This window comes from Eleutherodactylus coqui, chromosome 1, assembly GCF_035609145.1.
Source record: "Eleutherodactylus coqui strain aEleCoq1 chromosome 1, aEleCoq1.hap1, whole genome shotgun sequence".
NCBI classification, from domain to species: Eukaryota; Metazoa; Chordata; class Amphibia; order Anura; family Eleutherodactylidae; genus Eleutherodactylus; species Eleutherodactylus coqui.
In genome coordinates, this window is record NC_089837.1 from 288,727,418 (window position 1) to 288,754,440 (window position 27,023).

General features: G+C 45.0%; 1 protein-coding gene across 1 annotated transcript; it reads right to left on the reverse strand.

Moving 5' to 3' along the window:
• Positions 1-4,826: 4,826 nt before the first annotated feature.
• GMEB1 (glucocorticoid modulatory element binding protein 1) lies at positions 4,827-14,000 on the reverse strand. The gene is made up of 10 exons (XM_066572699.1): positions 13,949-14,000; positions 13,609-13,767; positions 11,988-12,067; positions 11,789-11,913; positions 10,568-10,671; positions 10,329-10,483; positions 10,117-10,248; positions 7,877-8,014; positions 6,939-7,061; positions 4,827-5,603 (listed from the first exon to the last, which is right to left on the reverse strand). Exons 2-10 carry the CDS (start codon positions 13,734-13,736, stop codon positions 5,074-5,076), a joined length of 1,515 nt encoding a protein of 504 aa, XP_066428796.1. The 5' UTR covers positions 13,737-13,767; positions 13,949-14,000; the 3' UTR covers positions 4,827-5,073.
• Between the last annotated feature and the right edge of the window lie 13,023 nt (positions 14,001-27,023).

Below are 27,023 nucleotides of genomic sequence, written 5' to 3' on the forward strand. Positions count from 1 at the left end.
TAGAATCGCAGTATGTTCTATTCTAGTGCGGATTCTGCACGGACGGCTTCTATTGAAGTCAACTTGTCTGCAATGTTCATTTCAGAGGGGCCAGATGGCTTCCATTGACTTCAATGGAACCCGCCTGTGCGGAGCCCACATGAAAATAGAGCAGGCTGCAATTTTTTTTCCTCCGCGAGTGTAAATTGCAATTGACTCCCGCTCGTGTGCAGGAAGCAGCGGCTCTCCATAGGAAGCAACGGGCGGCATGTGCTGCGGGTGCCGATCGTGGATTCTGCAGCAACCATCTGCCTGTGTTCAGGCAGCCTTCAATCCGGATGACGTGTGGTTGGAATACGTTCAGAATACGCATCGGTATTACAGCCCTGTTACAATGGAGGCACATTTTGCCCATTGATTTCAATGGGTTTTCAAAATAATTGGAAAGCCTTCCGTTTGCTTCAGTTCCATTTGGCTTCCCTTTAACTGAACAAAGACCACCGTCCTCCAACATCAAAGAAATCCCCAACGCATAACGTTTTCTTATGAAAGGTAGAATAAAGCCCTTATTTTATGGACTGTCCAGGACACACAGCGGGTTTTTAATGTCTGTATCTTATTTCTCCATTAATGGAGGTGGATAAATTAGATTTTTTTTCTCAAGGGATAGACAACGAGTTTGATAAAAGGGTTGTTTTCTTTAACCCCTTAATGCCACAGGATGTAAGGTTACATCCTGGGAGGGTGGTACTTATGGCAACATGACGTAATCTTACGTCATGTGGATATCGCAGGATCTAAAGAGATCCCACAGCATCTGGCAGCAGGAGTCAGCTGTTACTGATAGCGGGGGTCACTGTCCTGATGCACTGTCAGCCCCTTAATGCTGCGATCTATGTAGATCGCAACGTGTAAAGGTTTCACAGAGAGAGCCTCTATGACGTTGTCTGACACACCCTCAGCCCTGATGGGTTACCATGGCAACAGGATGCCAGCTACAGGGATCCTGCTTTGCCATTGCCTATGATCGCTATAACAAGTGATAAGGCATTGTAGGACAGAAGTCCTGCAATGCCTTCCCGTAGCAGTCATAGGTGCTATTGATCAGGGACCTAAACAGTGTAAAAAAAATAAATAAATAAATAATGTAAAAAGGAAAAAATAAAATAAACCCCTTTTTTGCCCATTTCCCCCTATTTATATGAACAAAACTTAAGAAAAAACGTGTGAAATCATCGTGTCCGTAACGACCTATAATTTGAGCACACTAATTATCCTGCATTGCAAAAACCGTAAAAAAAAGGTTATTTTATTCATTTTTACCTCCAAAAAAAGCACAATAAGTGATCAAAAAGGGATTTGAACCCAAAAATGGTAGAAATAAAAACTACAGCTCATGACGCAAAAAACAAGTCCGACCATGAAAAAATAAAAAAAGGTATGCAGCTTTGAATGCAACGATGAAAAAATAATTACAATTTGCAAAAGAAAAGTGTTTTTATTGTGCAAAAGTGGAAAAAAACCTAAAAAAAAAATAAATGTCTTTGGTATTGTAAACGTACCAACCTGCAGAGAAAAATGTATTATGTCGTTTATTCTCTTTAATTGACAGTGTTAAAGAAAAATAATTTAAAAACAATGGCAGAATTTATGTTTTCTCTCCCTGCCCTAAAAAATAAACAAACATTTTACAATACATTATATGTACCCCAAAATGGTACAAATAAAAAAAAATACAGTTCACCACGCAAAAAACAAGCCCTCATACGGCCATGTCGAAAAAAAAATAAAAAAAGTTAGGGCTCTTGAAAAGTGGAAATGAAAATCCCCCAAAAATCGTTGCATCCTTATGCCCAAAGTAAGCCATGTCCTTAAGGGGTTAAAGGGAACCTCACACCTGCCTAAGGGCTCCTTCACACTGGTCATTGCTCCCCCCTCTCCCCTCGAGCGATTTTTGAGTGTCGGCATTGCTTTTTCTCACAAGCACATTGCTGTTGCTTGCGATTTTCTCACACGAATGTTAATAGGACTTTTTCATGTTAAAAATGCATTGCATAAAAATCGCAAGTTTGTGCTTTGCGATGTGATAAAAAGGAGGCTTTATAGGGAAACATGGGAGGTAAAAAACAGAACATACAGCGGTACCTTGACATACGAGTTTCATCCGTTCCAAGACGGAGATCTCAAGCCGAAAAACTCGTATGTCAGCACTTTTCCCCATTAAATGCCATTATTGCGTTCCAATGGGAAAACTAAACTACCTGTAGAAAATAAATAAATAAAAATCATTACTCACCTCCCACGGCGTTCTGCGATGGTCTGTGTCGCTCCCTCCTCCACGCCGACAGAGCATTGCTTTCTGGATACGGGGCTTGAATGCCCGCCTCCAGCAAGCTAATGCTCTGATTGGTTAACTCAGTGCGGCGTCAGCCAATGAAAGTCGACACTGCATTAACCAATCACAGCCATTTAATGATGTCATTGAATGGCTGTGATTGGTTAACGACACGCCAGCGACAGGTGAGTATAGAACCCCCCCACCCCGAGCCTCAGCTTGTGAGGTTTTTTTTGACTTGCAAGCAGGCTTGTATCGCAAATTTGTGCTCATAAACCAGAGCAAAAATGCGGGAGACAGCCTGCTCGTAAGTCAAAAAAACTCGTAAGCTGAGGCACTCATAACCCGAGGTACCACAGTACTGGTGATTTTTTTTTTCTCAGGACTGAAAACATGGCAAATGTGAAGGAAACCATTGAATAGCATGGGTTTCATAATTCTGTGTTTTCACTCACTCTCGCATCATATGATTTTATCGCAAATGTGAAGGCACCTTCAAGCACCATAACTAAGGCTGTCTTCACACAGGCGAGAAAATTGTACGATTTATGAGTGATGCAAGAGTACGAGAAAACACAGAATTATGAAACGCATGATTTTCAATGACTTCTTTCCCATCTGCGATGTTTGTAAATCGCTGCCTGCTCAATCTCTCTGCGTTTTGCTAATCCTTACCCGTTTCCCTATGAAGCTTCCAATTTATCGCATTTTTCTTGCGCGATAGACAACAGGAGTTGCTGATATTTAAACCGCACTGCATGTACGTCGCAAGTTTGAACATTGCAAAAATCATGGGTTTCATAATTCTGTGTTTTCTCGCACTCTCGCGATGCAAAATCATTTTCCAGGGAAAAGCATCACAGACACTCAAACATCGCATGAGCAAATATGCGATATCGCACTCACCTGTGTGAAGTTAGCCCAAGGGTGCTTTTACATTGAGCGAGTTATCATTTGAACGAGTGAACAATGACAGAGTCCGCTCGTGCAGCCCATTTATACAGGCAGATAAAGAGTTTGCTTGCCAATCGTTCATTTGTTCACATTCGCTGTACCAGCGAATCAAAAAGATCAGAATTATGATTTTCAAGGCTGCACGCAATGACTGGTAAGCGAATGAATTCTCCATCATCGTTAGCTACGTTTACACTGTGCAACACAATGTTTGTAACAGATAAGCGGCTCATAGTAACTTTAGTGTGCTGAATTCAAATATGATATCCGTTCATTTTCTGCCCCGTAAGGTTTTCCAATTATGGGGAATAATGTAATCCAGTTGCCGTTGTACTTTATATTTTGGAAATCTGCCTATACAACTAATCCAGCAGGCTCGTCATTAACCTTGCTTAATAAAAAGAACAAAAGTGATTGTGCAACAATTTCACAATCACTGTTACACACCGCGTGCTGACTGAACACTATAAGGGTAGGTTTATGTAACATATAGGGTATGTTTTCACGTGGCATAAACGCTGCGGATCATCCACCAATAAATTGTAATGAACTGTGTTTTTACAGGTCATTGGTTAGACTAAATAAGAGAACCAAAATCATAAAACAAAAATACATGTTTGGTATCGCTGCGTCCCTGAAAGTCTGATCTATCAAAGTAATGCATTATTTATACCGCAAGGTGAACGTCGTCGGGGAAAAAAAAAACAAAAACAGAAATTCACTTTTTTTGGTCATTTTCGTGTGTTTTGTGCCTATAGAATCACAAAGCTCACACAAAAATGTAACCTATTTGTAATTGGTTATTTTTACATGGGTGACTTGTCTCGCAGCAACATGTATCACTGCTCTTACAGTAAGGCTGGGTTCACAGGGGGTAGAATTTCCATGTAGAAAGCCCGGATGGCAATTCCACCAGTGGCTCCTAATCCCGGGATTAACCAGCAAAGTGGACGAGATTTTGCAAAAATCTCGTCCACACACTGTGGCCAAGCCTCACAAAAACAGACAAGCGGTGCGAATTCAATTCCGCAGCATGTCAATTCTTTTCTCGTTTCCGCAGCAGGAATGCCTCTCTATAGGGAGAGAAAGCCGCAGCGGAATGCCGACGGCAAAACCGCCTTTAGCCACGGGTTGTGAAGTTGTGCTTTTCCTGCGGAGATCTCATGTTTTTTTTGTTGCGACCATTCTGTGAGAATTCTGCTGAGATTCCATACTGTGTGACCCCAGCCTAAGAAACTGTAACATAAGTCTGCACTAAATCCATTGCAGATTTTAAATCTGTGGCATGTCAATGTAGGCTATGGATTTTCAGGGTTGGCATTACACAGTGCAATGCAAAAGGTGAGATCTGCAGCATTTTCACATCTAGATCTAAGGGTAATTGGTGTGTTTTTTCTGCATCACCTCCTGTGATCACTCCCCAACCTTGCCAAATCTCTACAAAACGTTACTCGCAGACAAAGTGTTTTCTGTTTGTTACTCATTCATGCCTAATAAAATGAGCCCCCTATGTCCATGGTTATGCTATACAGTATAAAATGACACTTCATTAAAAATATAACAATACATTTAATGTTTTAATTAAAAAAAAATATTTTCCAACACTTCAGATTTTTTTGCACACTATGTACAGGAAAGCACAGGCTGTACCAAGGTCCATCTTTTAATAGACAATAGCCTCCATCTCATCTATTAACTAATGTGGTTTTGCCTTTCAGCCAACTTCTAAAGTAAAAAAGTCTAATAAATTAAATTTTCTTTCGAATTAGCTCAATGAGCTATGTTCCATGCTCATACTACAGTTGTTACTCATCTTCTAACACCACAATTTCCACATCATGCATGCCATCATGGTGTCCAACCCCTAGAATCTTTCCATCACCCAGCTCCATTACCTTAGAACCTCCTTCAGGGTCTGGAGCTGGGTCTATCTGAATGATTGTCTGACCCTCTTCACCAACTCCATCCTGCCCCAGTCCTGAATCCATTGTCACAAGCTCCACCGGGCTTATAACTCCACCTAATGACCCCGAATCCTGCATTTCTGTTGCCAATACAGTAAGGGCATCGCCTCCCTCAGTTTTGCCCAATACAGTGGTGTACCGTAAACCACCTAGAGAAAACTGCTGTCCAACTGGAGCTAATGTGAGAGGAGAGAGAACTGTATACTGCGGCTGGGATGACTGGGTACTCAGGGTGCCAGCAGATGCCGGGCGTTGAAGTCGAGGCCTCTTAGGGGGTTTGGGAGTGTTGATGGGCATCAGGACCACATTCTGCAGAACTGGAGAGTGGCTGCCTTCCTGCTTCTTTTGCTCTTCAAGCTGTCTTTCGAGATCTGGAAAGTGAGAAAATATATGAACTTCTAGGTTATTTAGTCATTTCGCACACTGACTTTGTATATTCTCATGATGGGTTCCCAGGTTAAAACAGACATAAAGGCAATCCTTTTTTGATGAAAAATTCAGAAGGGAATACAAACTCCTGAAATATACTTTAGGCTTTCCTTATCCAATGTCCGTTTCAGATGTCAAGCAGATAGGGCTTCCTTCCTCCACTAAGTTTGCTCTACACTTTTCCCTTCTGGTTGGATGTCCTTAGTTCTCCACAAGTGTAATTTGATTTCCCTCAGCCATGTGCACCACAGACATGTTTTTGGGGGATTTTGGGCAAGGGAATACAAAACACGCAGGAAAAGCTCTTTTTTTTTTAGACTTCTACTTTTTTGTGCCTATACAAAGTGATAAATATCAACTGAAAATCCACATATTCTCCTAATTTACTCCATTGGCTCCTCTTGGTTAACTCTTATATCCCGTTGAATAAAATATTCTATATGTGAACAGGAAATTTTAATATATATGGTCCAAATGGAGCAACTCAATTGAGACAGCTGTTTGAGTAGTAACCTTGATTATGTAGGTGGACGTGTGTGAGAAACTCCCCACTCTTCCGTTTTTCTTTTTCACAACTGGATCTGCAGAGTCCTCTCACCTAAGGTGTGATTTTTGTTTTGGTCTCTACAGCTGTAATTTTATAGGGAAACTACAATGAGTATTTGTGAGACTGTATTTACAGCAGCGATATTAAAGCGCGAGTTCTGTGGGACTGCGAGAGGAGCTATTTTGTGCTCGCACCAATAGTGCGAGATATTGAAAAATTGCAACATTTTCTTTTTTTGGGTGATTCTGCGGCTAGAATCTTGCTGGATTTGCATGCAAGTGCAATGCATTTTTTTTTCTACATTTAAACTACTGGAACAAGATGTGATATGCATGTAAAAAACATACGTACTGAGCTGCGAATCACATGTTTTTAATGCAGAAATCGCCTCACAGAAGCATGAAAAATCGCAAGTTAAATGAGAACAATATCTTGGGCCCTTTTTTTCATTCGTCGGTTATGCTTCAATATACTCCGACTCCCGGATGTTTCCAAATCCAAAGTGTTTGTAAATCCTATGTAAGGAACTGACACATACAGCATGTAATGTTCAAACTAGGATTATCTCGTTTGACGCTGGGAATTACATGGAGAGTTTACTTGCCTTTATTTACCTTCACATTTGGAGTTTACCCATTTTCTTTTGTTTGCTGTTCTGTAATTTTGTGTAAAAGTGTAACTAAAACCTATAAAATTAAAAACAAACGTTTTTTACAAGTAGAAGACTTACCAGCGAGTGTATAGTGATACTGTTCTTCACTCTGATCTGTCCGATTCCTTTTTCGATCAAGAACTTTTTGCACAACATCCAGAAGACCAAATGTTTGAGCAATATTACTAAGTACAGTCGCATCTAGCAGGAAAAGAACAAACTCATGGGTTCTCAGGTTTATTTTTATATATTAAATAGTGAAACAAATCATTCCTTAGAACACCTCTGTATGTATTTGAATACAAGAACGTGACATTTTATCCAGTCAAACTGAAATCTGTTTTCTTTACTATTAAAATTATACTTCTCTTTTGTCCTCCCCCCCCCCCCCAGTTTCCATTGTTCTTCTTTCCCCATTTTAGTTCTTTTGGCCCCATTCATGCGTGTTCAGTGCTGTGCAATGTAACAAATCATCGCTACTTTTGATGTTCATAACTCCTGCTGCCTTTCTCATTATACGAACAGGCGTCTGGATCTGATTGCTGACTGCTTTATCCATTGCCTCCTTTCCCTTTTTTGGCAACTCTTGTATTAAATGGAAAAACTCGCTTACAAACATGAAAACCTATAAGAGTAAGGGCTCATGCCCACGACTGGTTTTTACCATGTATCTCGTGTGCGTTGCACGGACAAGTGATACACAGTGAATGGACTCAATGAAAGTCAATAGACATAAAACACAGCATGCTTATTTCTTTGTGTACATACACAACGTGAGCTTTATACATTTGTGATAAGCTGTCCATACGCAATACTTTATTTAAATAAAATCACACTGTGCAAGTCCGTGTGATATGCAGGCATGCGCAGTGCCATATGGTGTCTCTACCGGCAGAGTGTATGGCTGCGGGGAGACCTGCAGCGTTTCATACATACGGCTGTGGACATGAGCCCTAAGACACATTTATATTACACGATACAAAACTGGCAGTGCTACTCCTATGTGACTGACTCACCTGTAATTTGAAATGGATGATGGTCTATTCTCTGTTGGACCCCACTTAAAATCTCCTCAATTTCATTCTGGACTTTGCTTATTACCTCATCCATAAGTCCTACATCAGAGATCCCTTTCCAGAACAGTAGTGTCTCTTCTGAAATGAGAAAGTTTAGAAACTGCATTCATAACATATAAGCAAGATCTTAGAACGCATTGATTTATGGCCTGTAAGGCCATACGGAAGACACGAGATAAAGAGAGATACCCATTTTAAAATTATGCATGGGGCCATCATTGCTTTCAGCCTTCCAGAAACTGGATAGGTTGGTGAACTGCCCTAAATATAAGAAATCCATTTCACAGCCTTTAGAGTTACACTGCAGCTGGGCAATTTTAGGACCAAGAGGGCCGTATGATGCATCAGTTATGGAATTTTTCAGTACCACTCAGCCTAACAGCTTATTTCTTTAATCATACGGATGGGCAAATGACTGGTGTGTCAGGCAGCAGAAGGAGGGGAGGAGGTTTGGGGGAGGCCCTAGACTCTCACTCCTATCTGCCTGGTGGCAAAACGTTGCATCCTACAACAGTGGCTATGGCCAGCAATGCTTACAGTCCTACTAGTAGTGGATCCTCTCAATCAGTTAATGCAGCGGGAATGCACACAGACAGAATGGACTAAAGATAGACAAAAGAGTAATTTATCTAATAGAGAGCATTTATTGTGCATTTTCCAAAACTGATGATAAAACTCATGTCACCTTTATACTCACAGAATGGTATAGAATAGCCTAAAAAGTACACTGGTGGATTACAGATAACTTGTTTTATTTTTGCTCTATTGTCCAGTATATTTTCAGAACATGGATGCTTTTCTCTTTAAACTGAGCTTATGGGCTAAAAGTAGGTGGCCGCTGAATCCGGGGATGAATTATACTTATCTCCCCCCGTTGTCAGTGCTTGAAGCAGCTGCTCAGAGCATTGAGCAGCGTTGCTTAGTCCACCCATTATAAAATTACAATGGGTGGACTAATTAGCAAGCTGCTCAATGCATTTAGCGGTGACTTTCAGCACGAACACTGGGGGAACGAAGGGGAAGGCAGGTATAACACTTACATTACCTAGTTTTAGTCCATATGCCTAGCTCATAGGGCTACAAGTAGGTGACAGAGTCTAAGGATACAGTGATTTTTTTTTTTCAATCTCCAAATTATTTGCAGGACATCTTGTTTCATTTTGGAGTACATACAAGTATTTGATGACTTCTGATGAGGCTGTTGGGAGGCGAGATAAACAGCAATTCTGGTATTGTTTTTCATTTTTTCCCTGAACATATGATACTCAACATGCAGGAAAAAATAGTGGGATTATTTTATAGTATGGATGCAGCAATACCAATGTTGTACTTTTCTTTATATTTTTCAACAAAAAAAAAATGTATTAGTCCCACAAAGGAACTTGTGATTGCCTACATAACACACTGCACCACTTATACCAGTCAATATTATCAATATACAATAGGCCCATATTCATGACAGGCTTGGACACCTTTATTAGGCTCCCTGCTGCCATTGCAACCTACAATCATGTTACTGGTGTACCAATGGGTTTACAGAAAGACCCCTCCTAATCTAAAGCTTCCATCTACTTCCAGGTTGCGTGATCACGTTCCGTCTAAATATGTGACCACTGCAACCAATCAATGGTCTGACTGGTACTCACTATGGGAATTCACTGATCACTTCAATTAAGACACTGCACTACCTCTGTATAGCAGTGTATTATGTCTGTCAGTATTACAATAGAAAGGAGAGCCTAATAATGAGCTCGAGTACATGGCACACCGGTGGGCTACTGTTAGGACCTCAGCTGTCATACTAACCGACTGAAACCTCTTGTTGGTATTGCAGAGGTAACGATAGGCTTACAGGGGGAGCCTACTACCTCTAAAACCACTTAGGTGACACAGTGTCAGAGATTCAGCAACCAGAATCATAGTAAACTCCAAATTTGGCTGTTGTAGTGAAAATGTGCAGGAGGAGTCGGCTTCTATTAGTTTGCAAATCCCCCACACAAATGCACTCGGCCAAAACAGTAATGCCCTTTCCCTCTTGTCCAAGCCGAGGCTAGGGATAATCAGTGGAGAATTTAGAAAATAAAGTTGTAAATGTTAACACAGGAGATGTCAAACTACCCACTACACGTCTCCTTTCTAATAAAAAGCAGCAGTGGGCAGACTCAACCACACTTTCTTACCAGATATCTCTTCTCCATCTTTTTTGCCTCGGTCATCTCTATTCAACTGCACTGTAGCAGTAAGTCCAGAGCCCCATTCAATGGCACCATCCTCCACAGTCTCCTCTGACACAGTCACCGAAGAAAGAGACCCTAAAATTACAACAGCAACATTACAAATGCACATGTGCATAATGTCTTCTGACACAGTCCATGGTGATCTATAACCATACCTTCCCCGGTGGGTGGAGTCTGTACAACATTGCTCTGTCCAGGGACAGGGGCACGGGCACTACTGATCAGAAGGTCAAACTTAGTGCTGCGGCATGTGTTTGTGCAGAGTTTATCATGTTGATAAAAATCAATCTGGCCAGAATCCATCATTTTTCTGCAATGGAACGAGAACATTACAACCACAGCACTACATCTCATAAGAGAAGGATTCACGAGAAGGCTTCTAGAAACTATTTACCGTAACATGACTCCTTCAAGACGAATAGCTCTCTTCCAATCCTTTAATGTTGATTTCCCAGCCAAATTAACAAAGTGTTTAGGGCTAATCATCTGGTCATTGAACTAAGAGAAAATGAAGTGTGCAAGCAACAAGATGAGGCATAATAATACAAGCATGTATGTGAAGAAGATAGGTGGAAACGATAGATAGCTATATAGTAACCGATTCCATTTATTTGATTATTTCATGTTAAATAAAGCATTATTAAAGACCTCACTGTCCATGTAAACATGTACTGCTATAGTGTTACCCGTCTCCAAGCAAACTCCCACTTCCGGTTCCTGGACAATTTTTTAAGGATAGACTCAAAATGTGTTAAAAAAAAAAAAAAAAAAAGGGAAGAAAAAAAAAATTTACAAAACCAGAGGTACCCACCCGTCCTCAGCCCTGACGACCTCCCGGCCTTTGTCGTGGAATGGAAACCATTCTCCTGGCATCATAGCACCCAGCATTTGATCAGTCATGCCAAGAGAATGGCACCTGACAATGGTGGCCTCTGAGTGGTTGATGCGGTCAGGTGGTATCCGTTCCACAACAAAGACCGGGAGGGCGGCGGGGCTGAGGACAGGCGAGTACCTCTGGTTTTGTTGTTTTAACACATTTAAGGCTCTCCTTGAAAATCTATCCGGTAACAGGACTTTTTTTTTTTATAGGCATGATGTTAGATAACACCTAAATCTTTCAGCAAAAAGGTAGCCCTATAGACCACTGCTGACACCAAATTACATTTTGTAAAGTGTGGTGGAGTATAAACAAAGGCAATTTGTAAGCCAGTTATTAAAACCTGCTGTTTAGATGTAGTTTTTTATTGCTGAAGTGTTTGAAGGTAAAACAATTATTAAAAAACACACAGTAGGACTTTTTCTATCTCCAGTGCTTCCACCACCTCTACACTCAACTCCTGGCATGGACTTAGAAAAACTGCACATGTGAAAGTTGCCCAATATGTAAATTCATATGGTGCATGCTGGGATCTGCTGTTCGATACCTAATAGGTATGTGTTTTCGAGCAGGGGAGATGGGGTGGCAGTATTGGGGTCTACACCATTTTACTAACTCATAGGAGAGAAACTTCTGAAGCATCACTTAAGCAATCCAAAACTGAAAAATGGAGCTGCACTTCAGATACACGTTCACCAGTATTTCCACCCCTCTCAGACTAGCACTAGTTTCACTCACCTTGACACACTTGACGTTGATCCCAGGGCACACAAACTTCTTCCATAACAGAACAGCCTTGCTGTCTCCACAGGTGATGGGGTATGCAATGTCAATGTCATCACTCAGCTCCACGGTGCCACCGTCTACATGGGAATGGAAAAGGCTTAACTGAAACGTTCCCAGGTGAGTAGAAGTAGAACAGTCTTGTTGTACTCACCGAGCGTATCTCCCAGCTTCAGGGTGTGAGTCTCCAACGATACCACAGCAGCATTGGTGTCCGACATTTCCTCATATATTCTGAATAAATACAGCAGAGGTTTTGTAGTTAAGGCGGCACTCCACGATACTGAAAGACCATCCTACAAGACCACCTCATTGAGGAGACCACCCTCCGTTCAGACCAGTTATCTGTGACACATTTTCAGTCCCCCTGTCTTCTGTGTATATAGGACACTTCTTTTAGTGAATCACTAAGAAGGCCATTTTTCACTGCAATTTTGGATGGTCTTCTCAAAGAGAGTTCATTCTATATGTTATAGAACATAAACGACTTGTTCATTCTGTGCCCTCTTATTGTTCACCCTGCAGAGTGCTCACTGCGGATGGAGTCCTGCCATGTGCTCTGAGGATATGATGATCGGGAGGGGTGACATCACTCCTTAGGGAGAGCTCCAAGAAGGTGAGTGAGGAGACTTATAAGGCCACCCATGCTCCTCTGGGTAATATGCAGATAAGGAAGATGGAACAATATCGCTAGCCAAGCCAGGATCCTACTGCCCACTGATGAGGGGCAAAAACTCTGAAACAGCCGTCTGTGTGTGGATTCTGACTTGGTCCTCAATGCCCAATCATTGCTCTACAGACCTGTATAAAGGGTCAAGCATTGATGTGCAGGAATGCTGCCATCCAATAGGTGGCGCTGCAGAGATATTGTTCCATCTTCCTTATCAAAGGATATGATATGGCATATATGCTGTGTATTTTCTGCAGCAGACTGGCATGTGGAAAATATCAGACTGCTAGGCTACCTTCACACGGGCGAGTGCAATATTGTGCAGAGAAACCCAGCCAAATATTGCGCTTGTCAGCGTGCGTTTTACTTGTGGATGCAAGTTTTTCACGCAAAAACAATTTGCTTCACTGCTCTGAAATTCTGATCTTCCGGCGCTTGTTTCACGCACGTCAGAGGATCAGCAAGTGTTTCACATTGATTTCAACGGGAAACCTCCCATTGCACGGCATGCCGAGGATGCAAAAGAGTAGCACATGCAGCGATTGTTTTACTTTGCAGCCAGCTGTGAGGAACATCGCTCTTGGGTATCACTCCATTCAACAGGATGGAGTTCATATTCGCGCAAGGCTTGTGCCTCTCACAACGCCCAACACTCGTGTGAATGTAGCCTCGGAGTACAGGCAAGTGAATGATGTCAAGGAATCTCATCCACAGACTGTGGAATCCATCTGCAGCAGACCTGTATCAGCATCCGCACCACCAGCACCTGTCCACCTTAGAAAACAAGCTAATGGATGTACTCTGACCATGGGGTGATGCAATCCACGACCAACGTCTACATGGCACGACTACTGCGGGAGGTACTGATGTCTGCTGCTCCCATCACCACGCCAACCCATCATCTGCAGGTCTACAGAGAGGGGAAACCAGGGTGCAGGGAGCCACGGCACTACGTAAGACTTGGTGCCTCATACGTCTGCCTTTGCACGCATCATCACACAGCACGCTCCCTGCGACGCGTATTTGAACACTACGGAGATTTGCTAATAAAGAAGCTTTCATCCAAAGACACAAGACAAAGAGGCCAGTGAAGCCATTACCGTACCCATGGGGAATGGGCTGCAGCTGCAGGATCACCTGCGTCTTCGTATCTTCCGGGTCTTCCCCTTCTGTGCAGTCGCTGGGAATCACCACGACGTCCCCCATGGGGACAGTGACCTCCGCGTTCGCCATGGGTCACATCAGATTACACGGGACCGATCACCTGAGGACACAGGGCGTTATAAATGAGCTACAGACCATTGTCCTTAATCACACCATCAGCCGTCTCTTCCCCCAGAAGCACCCTGACACGTGCAGCTCCACTACATGCATTAATACCGGCACCCTCCGCAGGGTGCAGAGCCGGAGCCCCGGCCAGGTAAACAATCTCCCCAGAACATCACCTGAAACCCTCCTCCTCCTCCGGGGACGATTCTCAAGAGCCCCGGAACCTGGCAGACTGCGCATGCGTAGTCCACACCCCATACAGAGCGCGCCGCCGACACTTCCGGCCGTGAGGTAGAGCGCGGGCACGCCAGGGGCGGTGTGTGTGCGGGCGATGCACAGGCTCTCGCATACTGAAGAAGCCATGCGCATATTCCCACAGAGACTGTCACCTACCGTTAGCACCGTGCTGAGTGTGTACTTACCTCCCCGGTGTGAGCTGGAAGCTTTTTCATTCTTATTTTATGTGCAGCCTATAATAAAGAGCGCAGATTCCCCTCCCCGTGTGACTCCACTAGTGGGGTTGTCGCCTGTTGTGTAGTAGCATCGCCCTTCGAGGCCAAGCAGTGTCTCCAATGAGATGTGCAGACTTTATTCCCACTGGGTAAACGGACACCTTCAGGCCGCCTGCACAACCCGGCTCTGCCAGCAGCGGTGTCCTGCTTACATTACATCTGTACTGCGTATGCTCGGCGCGGCTCGCTGTCAGACATGCGCAGTACAGTTTTTTTTTAAGTGCTTTTTCCGCGTCTTCGCCTAGTGATCGCACGGAATCCACAACCTTTCTGCAACATCAATTGCGGACAGGCCGCAGATCGGACGGCCTCCAATGACTTCAATGGAAGCCGTCAGTGTGGAATCCACGCAAAAATGGGGCATACTTCAATTTCTGCTCCAGTTGCAGAAACCGCAATTGGTTTCCACAAGTGTGCTGGAAGAATCGATTTCCCATAGCATGCTATGTGCGGTATTAGCTGCGGATCTGCAGTATGGACACCCGCAGCGGATTCTGCAGCAAATATCCGCCCGGGAGCAAATTGCCTTAAGCTCCCCATGGCAGCCAGGGGTTCTTCTGACCTGCAGTCACTATAGGCTTGTACTAGCACCCAGTAGGACCGCCGGGCGGGTCCAGATGTCGTTGAGATGTGAGCATTAACCCTTTCCAATCCAATTACTTTTTTTCGTTCATTCTCCCCAGCTCCAAATAAATTGGAGCTGGTGAGAATGGCTGAGAAAAAATACATTTCCCTGCACCCTCCTGAACTGACAGAGTTCAGGAGGGTGCAGGTGCTCACTGCACCGTGGGGGACCTGCTTATCTGTCCGGCGTCTTCCACATTCTCCCTCTGCCTCCCGGCTCGGCGATCATGTGACCGCTGGGGTCAGGTGGCACCCAGCGGTCACAGGATCGCCGGGCCAGGAGGCAGAAGGGAGAATGCAGAAGACGCCGGACAGGTAAGCAGGCCCCCCCACGGTACAGGCTCCCGGATTGGTGTTCATGTGACCGGTGGGGGTCAGATGACACCGGCAGTCACATGATCGCCGGCCGGAATCTCTGTGCATTACAAAGCGCTAATTGAGCGCTATGTAATGTGTAAAGGAGAAGGCAGAAACGAATAAAAACCCATTTTGCCTTCTCGGGGGTCCTCGATGAGGACCAGTGCAGGAATGCATCTGTAGCCGATGTGTCTGATGATCGGGTGCAGATGCACTCCTGCACTGCAGTGTCGGGCCTGCCCCGACATCGGAGCTGTGGAGGGAAATTATGATGTCGGGGCAGGCCCGACATTGGATTGGAAAGGGTTAAAAGGGTTGTGTAGTTTCCATATAAAAACATTTAAATTCAAACTTTGGTGCTGGAGGAGCTCCTACGAATGCCTCGGACCGCATGTGTTTTATGTGCGCGAAAAACAAAACCGCAGCAGCTTTTATCTTGGCCTGCACTGCAGACTAAAATTACTCATTCAAGTCAATAGGATCGCATAAGTGCGCACAATACATACATATTCATTGTGTAATTACACATGAAGGCAGGAGAAATCCATGGGGACGTTTTTTTGTGCACATGAAAAGGAAGGGAATGTGTTAAAATAAAAAATGCAAAAAGGTCCAAATTCCCAGTGAATATACAGTGTGTGAAGGAGCCCTATATATAACTATTAACATGGCGGTGGAGCGCTATGCACTATGATGGGGTTTCTACCCTGCCGTCTCTTCAGCAGCGAGCGTCCTACCTTGGAAGGCGGCTGTCAGTAGAGCTGCCTGGGAGTTATGGAATAGAGCAGTGTGGGGGTACGCAGAATGCAAGATGGTACCCACGCCTGTGCTGATGCCATCCCCTCTACCATGCGCTGGCTGCATCCTCCGGTGACAGTGGAGAGCCGGTCCTTCTGCGTCCGGGCCTTGTCGCAGACTCCATAAAATGACGTGGCAGACAGGATTCGGCTCATGGGCCTTGAGTTTGCACATGTACCCGAGGTGCTCATCAGCAAGGGATGACACGATTTTAAAGAAGCTTTTTTTCAAAATCCAAGAGTGGACTTCGCTGGAACGGGTTTGTGAGGGGAGTGAATCTTGTAGATTGATGTGCTCCATAGTTATCATGAATGGAGGCCCGCAGCGGCTGTCAGCTGTGAGACGACCCTACGTACCTGGTTTTCCTGTAATATGGATGACCAAAGGCTCGCCCTTGGTCATGCGGTGTAGAGTTTTATTTTTTCAAGCGATGACACAGATACACATTGCAATTAGAGATGAGCGAGCATACTCGGTAAGGCGATTTACTCGAGAGAGCATCACCTTTTTCGAGTAACTGCTGGCTCGTCCCTGAAGATTCGTGGGGAAGGGAAAGAGATCTCTTTTTCTCCCGCCTGGACCCTCCGCTCACCCCCGCGCCCCCCCCCCCCCCCCGAATCTTCAAGGACGAGCCAGCAGTTACTCATAAAAGGCGATGCTCTCTCGAATATATCACCTTACGAGTATGCTCGCTTATCTCTAATAGTAATGTTTATTTCATATGGGCTGCGGGTCAGATGGCCTCCATTGACTTCAATGGAGACCGCTGCAAAATAGAGCATGCTGCAATTTTTCTTTCACTCCCAGAATAAGCAATTCGCATCTATGAGTGTGAAGGAAAACGAGCGTACATGCTTTTCTATGCTTGCGGTTTACCACTTTTATTAGCAATTTTTGAAAATTAACCGTGAAGAGTGCAGAAGAGTGGCCCGGTGTCGGATCGATCTGCTGCATAGGTGTTAATCTTCTGCATACAGAAAACTGAAATTGAACATATGAATGACTGCCTGCTTACTATGGATGGAGGCAGACAGGCCACAACTATCCCCGGCCCTCTCTGCCTCCATTCACTCAAATCACCGCAATTGGTTTCCGCAAGTGTGCAGGAAGAATCAATTTCCCATAGCACGCTATTTGCTGCGGATCTGCGGTGCAGACACCCGCCACGGACTCTGCAGCAAATATCCACTGCGGTCAGGAGCCCTTAAAGTGAATGTATCACCAGATCTATGCTGCTCTGCATGTTAATAAAGGCTACATTGTCTCCACTTGCTGGATTTTTTCCCGTTGTTTTTTTGGCTTTGGCAGGTCAAACAATGGTTTCAGCATGTTACACCTGTACAAGCCATGTGACCAAGCTCCTTCAGGGCAGTGGGGAGAAGATATTGAAAGTGAGCATACACTTTTTGGTTGCACTCTGCAGTGGCAAATCCACACCAGTGGTGCCCTATGGACTCCATTGACTATAATGGCGTCTAGCATTTTTGCTGAAACCAATAGTGCTGCGTATGGCATAATTTTTGCCAGTATTTTAACCACTTAGTGGCTTTTTATGGCTGTGCTTTAGCCTAAGATACCACTTGTTATTAAGCAACAGTGCTTACCCCAGCACCACACTGACATGGCTTCTGGACTTTCTCTCTCATCTTCCTGAAGTTACTCTGCAAGTGGGGAAAGCAAGCCAACAAGAAAGTAATGTGTCAGTGCTCCTTAGCCTCCGATCATTCTCCATGCTCCCATTCACCCCTCCCAATCAGTGATCACACCTCACAGACCCCAGTACCACACTGACAGCCAGCTGCCTGGTTAGACACTCCTCCTTCTCCACATAGATGACATAAAGGGCCTGTGTCCAAGATACCTGTGGTAGTTACGGCATATTGCAGTGGTTAGGGATAATCTGATTGATCCTTGGTCATGTGATCAATGGCTGTTAAATTGTAACTGCACTTTAATTTTTTTCTTCTAAAATGTACAGAATAGCTGATTTCAAGCATTTTTGCAATGTGTTTAATCAGCCTATTCTGTACATTATTCAAAGAAAACTCCTATTTAACTATGCAGCTAGGAGTCTTTGCTAGAGAACTCTGTCTTCAGCTAAATGCATATCTGAACACTAAGCTACCATCTGTGCTGTGCCTGCACTGTTATCTCTAGTGGAGGCATAAATGTTATCCATACTAAGGTTTGTTAATAACTTTATTGTGCCCCACTGATTTGTCCCCTAACACTTTTTATTACTTTCCTGCCTCTTCTCACCTGCCAGTCTCTGCTGTATAAGAAGAAGCTATTCTGTTCTGACGGCTTCTCTTCAGTGTGCGCATTTCCCTCCAGTACCTCATGCAATATCAGTGCACCCCACCATATTGGGGTCCCCCAGGGCTCGGTCCTCGGCCCCCTCCTCTTCTTTATCTACACAGCCCCCATTGGACAGACCATCAGGAGATTTGGCTTTCAGAACCATCTCTATGCTGATGACACCCAGCTACACATCTCTTCCCGCGACATCACAGCAACATTCCTCCAGAATTCCAATGACTGTCTGTCCGCTGTCTCTAACATAATGTCCTCTCTCTACCTAAAACTGAAAACTGACTTACTGGTGTTTCTGCCCTCTACTAACCGACCTCATCTTGACATCTCCATCTCAGTGCGTGGCACCATCATAACTCCTACACAGCACACCCGCTGCCTTGGGGTCATATTCAACTCCGATCTCTCTTTCACCCCTATATCCAATCTCTGGCCTGAACATGTCAGCTGCACCTCAAGAACATCGCAAGAATCCGCCCTTTTCTCACCGTGGACAAGCTGAAAATGCTCACTGTTGCCCTCATCCATTGATTACTGCAACTCGTTGCTGATCGGCCTCCCCTGCTCCAGACCCTACCCCCTCCAATCCATCCTGAATGCGGCAGCCAGGCTCATCTTCCTGTCTAGCCGCTACTCGGACGCCTCTGCCCTGTGCCGGTCACTGCGCTGGCTGCGCGTCAAATACAGAATTCAATTTAAACTCACCACCTTCATCCACAAAGCTCTGCACAGCTCTGCGCCGCCCTACATTGCCCCTCCCTGTCCTCTGGAACGCGCTAACAAAAACTATCTGGGCAATCACCGACACACAAAATTTCAGGTGTGCCCTAAAAATGCACCTCTTCAGGGAGGCATACCATATCCCCTAAACTAAACCCTCTGTACTCCTCCTGATAACATGCTCCCTGTCCTACTGACTGCAATCCCTGCTAGCTGTAATCAACCGCCCCCTTGCAGTCATACCGAGTCAGCCACTATACAGTCCAATTTGACAATTGTCTATGTGTATAGCACCCCACATTCTCCACCTCACCATACAGTGCACATCTCCAGCCCCTTTACCTTCTGTATCACCCCACTATCTGTAGTATGTAAACTCGTTGGACCAGGCCCCTCACCCCTACTGATCAATCAACTGATTACTACATGTAACCATGGTTTTGTTTTTATTTCCCCCTGCTTTGTAAGCGCTGCGGAATATGTTGGCGCTATATAAATAAAGATTATTATCTATTGGTAGATTAAGTCAGGACAAAGTAACACAAATCTGTAGCGATTCTGCTGCAAAATCTACATGTGTTACATGCAGACTGACTGTACATTTCACCGTTATACACTGAAAAGATTAACCCCTTAGTGACCAGCCCATTGTCTTTTTACGTCCTCCTTGCTGGGGCTTAATCCCTGAGGACGTAGAAACATGCTTCCTGCGGGGATTAAGGCACTGCAAGATGAGGACATGACAACTCCATGCTGCCGGCTCCCGGAGATAGCCAGCAATCTGGAGCTGTCATCCCGGGCAGCAGGACCCCTACCCCGGTCACATGATCGCCGGCATTTACCGATGAGGGGAGATGAAATTAGTTACCTAAGGCCTCCGGCGATGTCCCCCAATGGTATCCTTATCCGCGGACCTTTCCCCAACTTCGGCGCATGTGCCCATCAGCAAAATGGCGGACGCAAGCCCAGAAGCTGGGTAGGGCCCGGGAAATTTAAAGTCTCCTTGCTCCTCGCTGTTATCCAATTAATAATGGCGATTACGTAAAAGTTAAAACACAGTTAAAGTGTAATGCTCCTTTCGGTTTGGGCCTCTGTTATGCATACGGACATAATATAAGGGCCACAATGGGTATGTCTCTGAACACGGGACAAACAGGGGGATCCATTTTGGGGTGCAAGTCTTCATTCACATGTGTGTTGTACGAAAAAAATTGTTTTTAAAATGACACAATTGCCAAAAAAATTTAAATCGTAATTTTTGCCTTCTGTTTTGCTTAGATTCATTCAAAAACTGTGGGGTAAAAATGCGCAGTACACCCCTAGATGAATTCGTTCAGGGGTCTAGTTTTTAAAATGGGGTTATTTGTGGGAGTTCTCCATAGTTTTGGCTGCTCAAGGGCTCTATAAGTGGGCAATGGGGCCTAAAATACCTTCAAACATAATCTCTGTTCTGAAGCCACCGGGTGCTCTTTTCGGTTTGGGTCCCGTTGTGCATACGGACATAAGATTAGGGCCACAACGGGTATGTTTCTGAACAGAGGACAAACAGGGGTATCCATTTTGGGTGCAAATCCTCATTTGCATGGGCACCAATGCCCCTATTTTTTCATTGCATTAATTCCTGAAAAAAAACCTCGAAGTGTTAAAAAAGCAATGTCAAATTTGTACGTTTCCTTAATAGTTAAAAAAAGTTTTTCCAATGTGTGTCCAGAATAAAGTAAACATGGAAATATATTTCTTATCAAAAACTTCTACAGTATATTTGCACATATTTGAGATTTTGCAGTTGAAAATATGATAAAATGACAATGTTAACCCCTTCCCTCCCCATGACGTAAGGGTACGTAATGGGAGTGAGGCACTTCCCGCAAAATGACGTACCCTTACGTCATAGGGATAGCGCAAGATCAAGGCAGATCTCGCGCTATCCCGCAGCAGGAGCCGGCTGTCGCTAATAGGCGGCCTCCCGCTGCGACAGCGGGGGTGCATCGGAGATGTGCCCTCCGCTGTTAATCCCTTAGATCGCGGCAGGGAAAGGGTTCACAGAGGGAGTGCGTTCCTTCTGTGATTTCAGCCGGCTCTCGCGATGTTATCGCAGAGAGCCCAGCTGGTTGCTATGGCAACAGGACACCAGATACCGGCATCCTGTATTGCCATTGCCTAAAAATCGCTGTAATAAGCAATAAGGCATTGCAGGAGTGAAGTCCTGCAATCCCTTATCGTAGCGATCATCAGTGCTGCAGTGTAAGTCCCTCAGAGGGACACAGATAGTGTAAAAAAAATCCAAATAATGTACAGAAAATAAAAATGCAAAAAGAAAGTTAAACGAAAACCCTTTCTTATGCTTTTTCTCATATTAGCATGAAAAAAATCCCACATATTTGATATCATGTCTGTAAAGACCCGTACAATAAATCAAACCTGTTTTTTATCCTGCACGGCAAAAAGCGTTAAAAAAGAACGCTAAAAAACGGAGACAAAGTGCTCATTTTTAGCATTTTGCCTCGCCAAAAACACAATAAGGGCACATTCAGACGATATACGGCGTCTCTCTCTGCAGGGGGAGGGGAGGCTGGAAGAGCTGGGAGCAGTGCACTGAGCTCCCGCCCCCTCTCTGCCTCCTCTCCACCCCCTCTCCGCCCCTCTGCACTATTTGCAATGAGAGGAGGCGGAATGGGGTGGGGCTAAATTCTGGGAATTAGCTCCACCCACATTCCGCCTCTCCTCATTGAAAATAGTGCAGGGGGGTCATCGAATCCATCAGGGCAGCTGAAAATACTCACCAGCCTTCTCCATGCTGCCCCCCGAAGATCTGGTCCACCCGGACCCGCCGCCGGTCGTCTGCGCATGCGCGCCAGATGATGACGTCATGCGCAGAAGCCCGGGAGCCCCCGGCAAATTTAAAATCTCCTGGCTTCCGGCTCCTGAAGGTAGCCGGGAACCAGGAGATGTTACCGGGGACCGATGATCGCGAAAAAGTTAAAAAAGTTAAAATAAAGTGCTAGTTTCACCTCCCCTCATGGATCCGATCCATGACGGAAGGTGAAAATACTCACCTCAGGTCTCACGATGTCCCTGGTGTCCCGGGAACAAAAGTCCCTGTCTGCACATGCGCGCCCGATGATGTGCACAGAGGGGCTCGAGCCCTGGGAAATTTAAAATCCCTCGGCTCCTGGCTGCCATGTGTAGCCAGGAGCAGAGAGATTTCACCGGGGACATGATCACTGTTATCCTAATGATAACAGTGATCATTTAAAGTTAAAAAAAAGTGTGAAAAGTAAAAAAAAAAAAGTTTTAAAAAGTAAAAAAAAAGTTAAAAAACTTACGTTTCATCTCCCCCAACGGATCTTATCCGTGAGGGAGGATGAAATGGTGTACCTAAGGCCCGCGGATTTATCGCGGACCTTACCCCAGCTTCTGCGCACGCGCCCGTCGCCAAAATGGCAGGCGCAGTGCAAAAGCCGTTGATTGCAAGGGTAATTTAAATTCTCCCTGCTCCTGGCTACAAAACTTAGCCGAGAGCCTGGAGATTTCACGGGAGGCCGCGGTGAGTGGTTCCTGATCACGTGTTCGCCGTTATCCAATGGATAATGGCGATCACGTAAAAGTAAAAAAAAAGTGAAGGTTCATCTCCCCTCACTGATGCGATCGGTGAGATGAGATGAAACTTTTTACCGGAGGCCTCCGTATTTGCACCCCAACGCCATCTTCCTCCGTGAACTTTCCCGGATTCTGCACATGCGACCGCCGGCAAAACAGCAGACACATGCGCAGGAGCCGGGGAGCCCAGGAAATTTAAAATCTCCTTGCTCCCAGCGATGAACGGTCACCGAGAGCCTGGAGCAGTGACCTTGTTGAGCGGTCGCCAGTCACGTAATAAAAAAGGTAGCGATCTACCCCTAGGCCGGTCTCAAATGACCGGATAGGAATTACGGATTCCACATGCGTCTGATCCGCGGTAATACGCAGATTAGTGGGTCGGAATTGCGTAATCCACTCGCAGAAAAGAGAACGCAGCAGGTTCTATTTTACCGCGGATATCCGCAACATAGAGCCCATTGTGCTCCATGGTCGCGGATATACCCGCAGCCCATACGCAACTACACTGTGACCAGGTTGCGGGTACCTGTGTCATTGCTAAGCAACGGTGCGGGAAATACAAACAAAAAAAAAATGTGCTGCGCATGACTGCCTGTGTGAGTAGGCAGTTATGCGCAGTACATTACGTGGCGCGTACGCAGGCTCACGGCCGGCTCACAGCTGGGATTCCACCTACGGCTGCGTAAGCCTGGTGTTATTTAGACCGTTACCTGTAATACGCTATTTACAAGAAGCCCCGGGAACGCTCCCCTTCCTGCAGTTCCAGGAGCAGCTTGTTGAGCGTCCTTTGTGTGAGACTGCCACACCTCATCAAGCTTACGGAGACTCACAGAGCCCCACTTTTTACACCCCATACCCGCTACTGAGGTCATGAAATACCCCCAAAAAGCATGAGAGGACGGAGGGATACACGGTTTTATTGCCCCATGTACCCATCCCAACCAGCCTCCGTAATTACCACTGTCTTTGGAAATACCACACAGTTCACATTATTACTTTTATCTAAGATTTGGGGAACGCCGAAAAGGGTGCAGAGTGTGTGTGTGGGGGGGGGATTTTTTTAAGGTGTCAATTTTTATTCCGTATAAGTGGGCAATGGGGCCTGGAATGTATTCAGTTGTGCCCTGAAATCCAACGGGTGTTCCCTCCATTACAGGCCTTGCCATGTGTCCTTTAAGTAGATTAGGGCCTCAAGCGGTATGTTTTTGAACACGGGACAAACGGGGGGATCCATTTTGGGGTGAACGTCTTCATTCCTCTGTACACTGTGCAAAAAAACTTTTTAAATTGACAAAATTGCCAAAAAAATGAAAATTGTAATTTTTTCCTTCTGCTTTGCTTAGATTCACTCAAATACTGTGGGGTCAAAATACGCAGTACACCCCTAGATGAATTCGTTAAGGGGTCTAGTTTTTAAAATGGGGTCACTTGTGGGAGTTCTTTATCGTTTGGACGCTCAATGGCTCTACAAGTGGGCAATGGGGCCTGGAATTTATTCCATTGTACCCTGAAATCCAACGGGTGCTCCTTCCATTATAGGCCAAGCCATGTGTCCTTTAAGTAGATTAGGGCCACAAGGGGTATGGTTCTGAACACAGGACGAATGGGGGTATCCATTTTGGGGTGAAAGTCTTCATTCATTTGTGTACTGTACAAAAAAAACAGTTTTTAAATTGATACAACTGCCAAAAAAAGTGAAAATTGTAATTTTTCCCTACTGCTTTGCTTAGATTTATTCAAAAATTGTAGGGTAAAAATACACAGTACACCCCTAGATAAATTCGATAAGGGGTCTAGTTTTCAAAATGGGATCATTTGTTGGGGTTCTCTGTCATTTTGGCCACTCAAGGGCTCTACAAGTGGTAAATAGGGCCTAAATCACCTTCATGCTAAATTTCTGTTCTGAAAGCCACCGACTACTCCTTTCATTTTAGGCCCCGTTGTGCATATGGACATAATATTAGGGCCACAATGGGTATGTCTCTGAACACGGGACAAACAGGGGTATCGATTTTGGGGTGCAAGTCTTCATTCATGTGTGTGCTGTACAAAAAAAGCAGTTTTTTAAATGACAGAATTGCCAAAAAAAACGAAAATCACATTTTTTTCCTTTTGCTTTGCTTGAATTCATTTAAAAACTGTGGGGTCAAAATGGGCAGTACAGCCCTAGATAAATTCGTTAAGGGGTCTAGTTTTCAAAATGGGGTCATTTGTGGGGGTTTTCTATGGTTTTGACCGCTCAAGAGCTCTACAAAAGTGCTATGGGGCCTAAAACGCCTTCAAGCAAAATTTATGTTCTGAAAGACCCTGACTACGCCTTTCGTTTTGGGCCCCGTTGTGCATCCAGACATAAGATTAGGGCCACAATGGGTATGTTTCTGAATACGGGAGAAACAGGGGTATCCATTTTGGGGTGTAAATCCTCATTTTCATGGGCACTATAGGAAAAAAATATGTCTTTAAAATGACATATTTGCAAAAATATGAAATTTTATTTTTTCTCCTCTAAATTGAATTAATTCCTGAAAAAAAACGGTGAGGTCAAAATACTCATGACACCCCTCAGTGAATACATTAAAGGGGTTGTCCCGCGGCAGCAAGTGGGTCTATACACTTCTGTATGGCCATATTAATGCACTTTGTAATATATATTGTGCATTAATTATGAGCCATACAGAAGTTATAAAAAGTTTTTTACTTACCTGCTCCGTTGCTGGCGTCCTCGTCTCCATGGTGCCGACTAATTTTCGCCCTCCGATGGCCAAATTAGCCGCGCTTGCGCAGTCCGGGTCTTCTGCTTTCTTCTATGGAGCCTTTCGTGCAGGATGCCGGCTCCGTGTAGCTCCGCCCCGTCACGTGCCGATTCCAGCCAATCAGGAGGCTGGAATCGGCAATGGACCGCACAGAAGAGCTGCGGTCCACGGAGACAGAGGATCCCGGCGGCCATCTTCAGCGGTAAGTATTGAAGTCACCGGAGCGCGGGGATTAAGGTAAGCGCTCCAGTAAGCTTTCTTTACCTCCCTGCATCGGGGTTGTCTCGCGCCGACCGGGGGGGGGGGTTGAAAAAAAAAAAAACCCGTTTCGGCGCGGGACAACCCCTTTAAGGGGTGTACTTTTTAAAATGGGGTCATTTGGGGGGGGTATCTATTATTCTGACACTCATGAGCCTTTGCAAACTTTGCTGGGTGTAGGAAAACAAAGTGTTCCTCAAAATGCTGAAAAGTAATGTTAAATTTGTACGTCATCTAAGGCCGCCTGCAGACGAGCGGGTTGGATCCGGCGGCGAGAATTCTCGCCGCGGGACCCGACCCGAGCGCCTGCAGAGTCGAGCGCGTACTCACCCGCGCCCGGCGGCCCCGGCTCTTTCATGTGCCGGTTGCCAGTCAGCTGGCGCATGCGCAGACCGGAGCCGGCGGCCGGGTGAGTGACGTTTCTATGCGAGGCTCTGCGAGCCCCGCACAAAAATAGGACATGCCGCGGTTTGTTTGCCGCGCGACATTTCACGCGGCCAAACCGCGGCCGTCTGCATAGGAGTGCGTATTGTAATGCACTCCTATGCAGGCTTTCAGTGGCGGAAATCCTGCGGGAAATCCCGCCGCGGGATTTTCGCCCGTGTGCAGGCGGCCTAAATGGTTAAAAAAAAAAACACAAAAGTTTTTCAAATGTGCAAGTATACAGATGGAAATATATATGCTATCAAAACTTTGTACGGTATGTTTGACCATATTTGAGATATTACAGTTGAAAATGTGAAAAAATGACAATTTTTTCAAATTTTCCAATATTGATACTTTTAATAAATATACACAAATTATATCGGTCTCTTTTTACAACCAAAATGAAGTACAACATGTGGCGAAAAAACTGTGTCAGAATCACTTGGATATGTAAGCCTTCACGGAGTTATGCTATGTTGAATGACGCATGTCAGATTTCCAAAATTTGGCTCCGTCACTAAGGCACAAACAGGCTTCGTCACTAAGACGTTAAGCAGTAGAGTGGGAGACCTTATATAAGCGGTGGGCATGTGTGTTGTAGAAAGCCCGACCCCTTGCAGCCCTTCGTTACTGCATCCTCATGAACGTGGGTGTTCTTCCCTACCAATGCAACCCTATGCAGAATTGAATGGAAGAAGAAAAAGTCAGTGTTGTGCTAAGAAGTTTTATTTTATCATAACTTAAAGCGGCTCAGTAAAACCAGGGTATCCTGTGCCGCTTTAAACCATGTAAAATACTGAGAACTTCAGTCTGGACAAGTCTCTGCATGATCCTATCTGTAATAAGGTTGGGACATCAAAAACCGATATATCGAAATATCGATATATCGC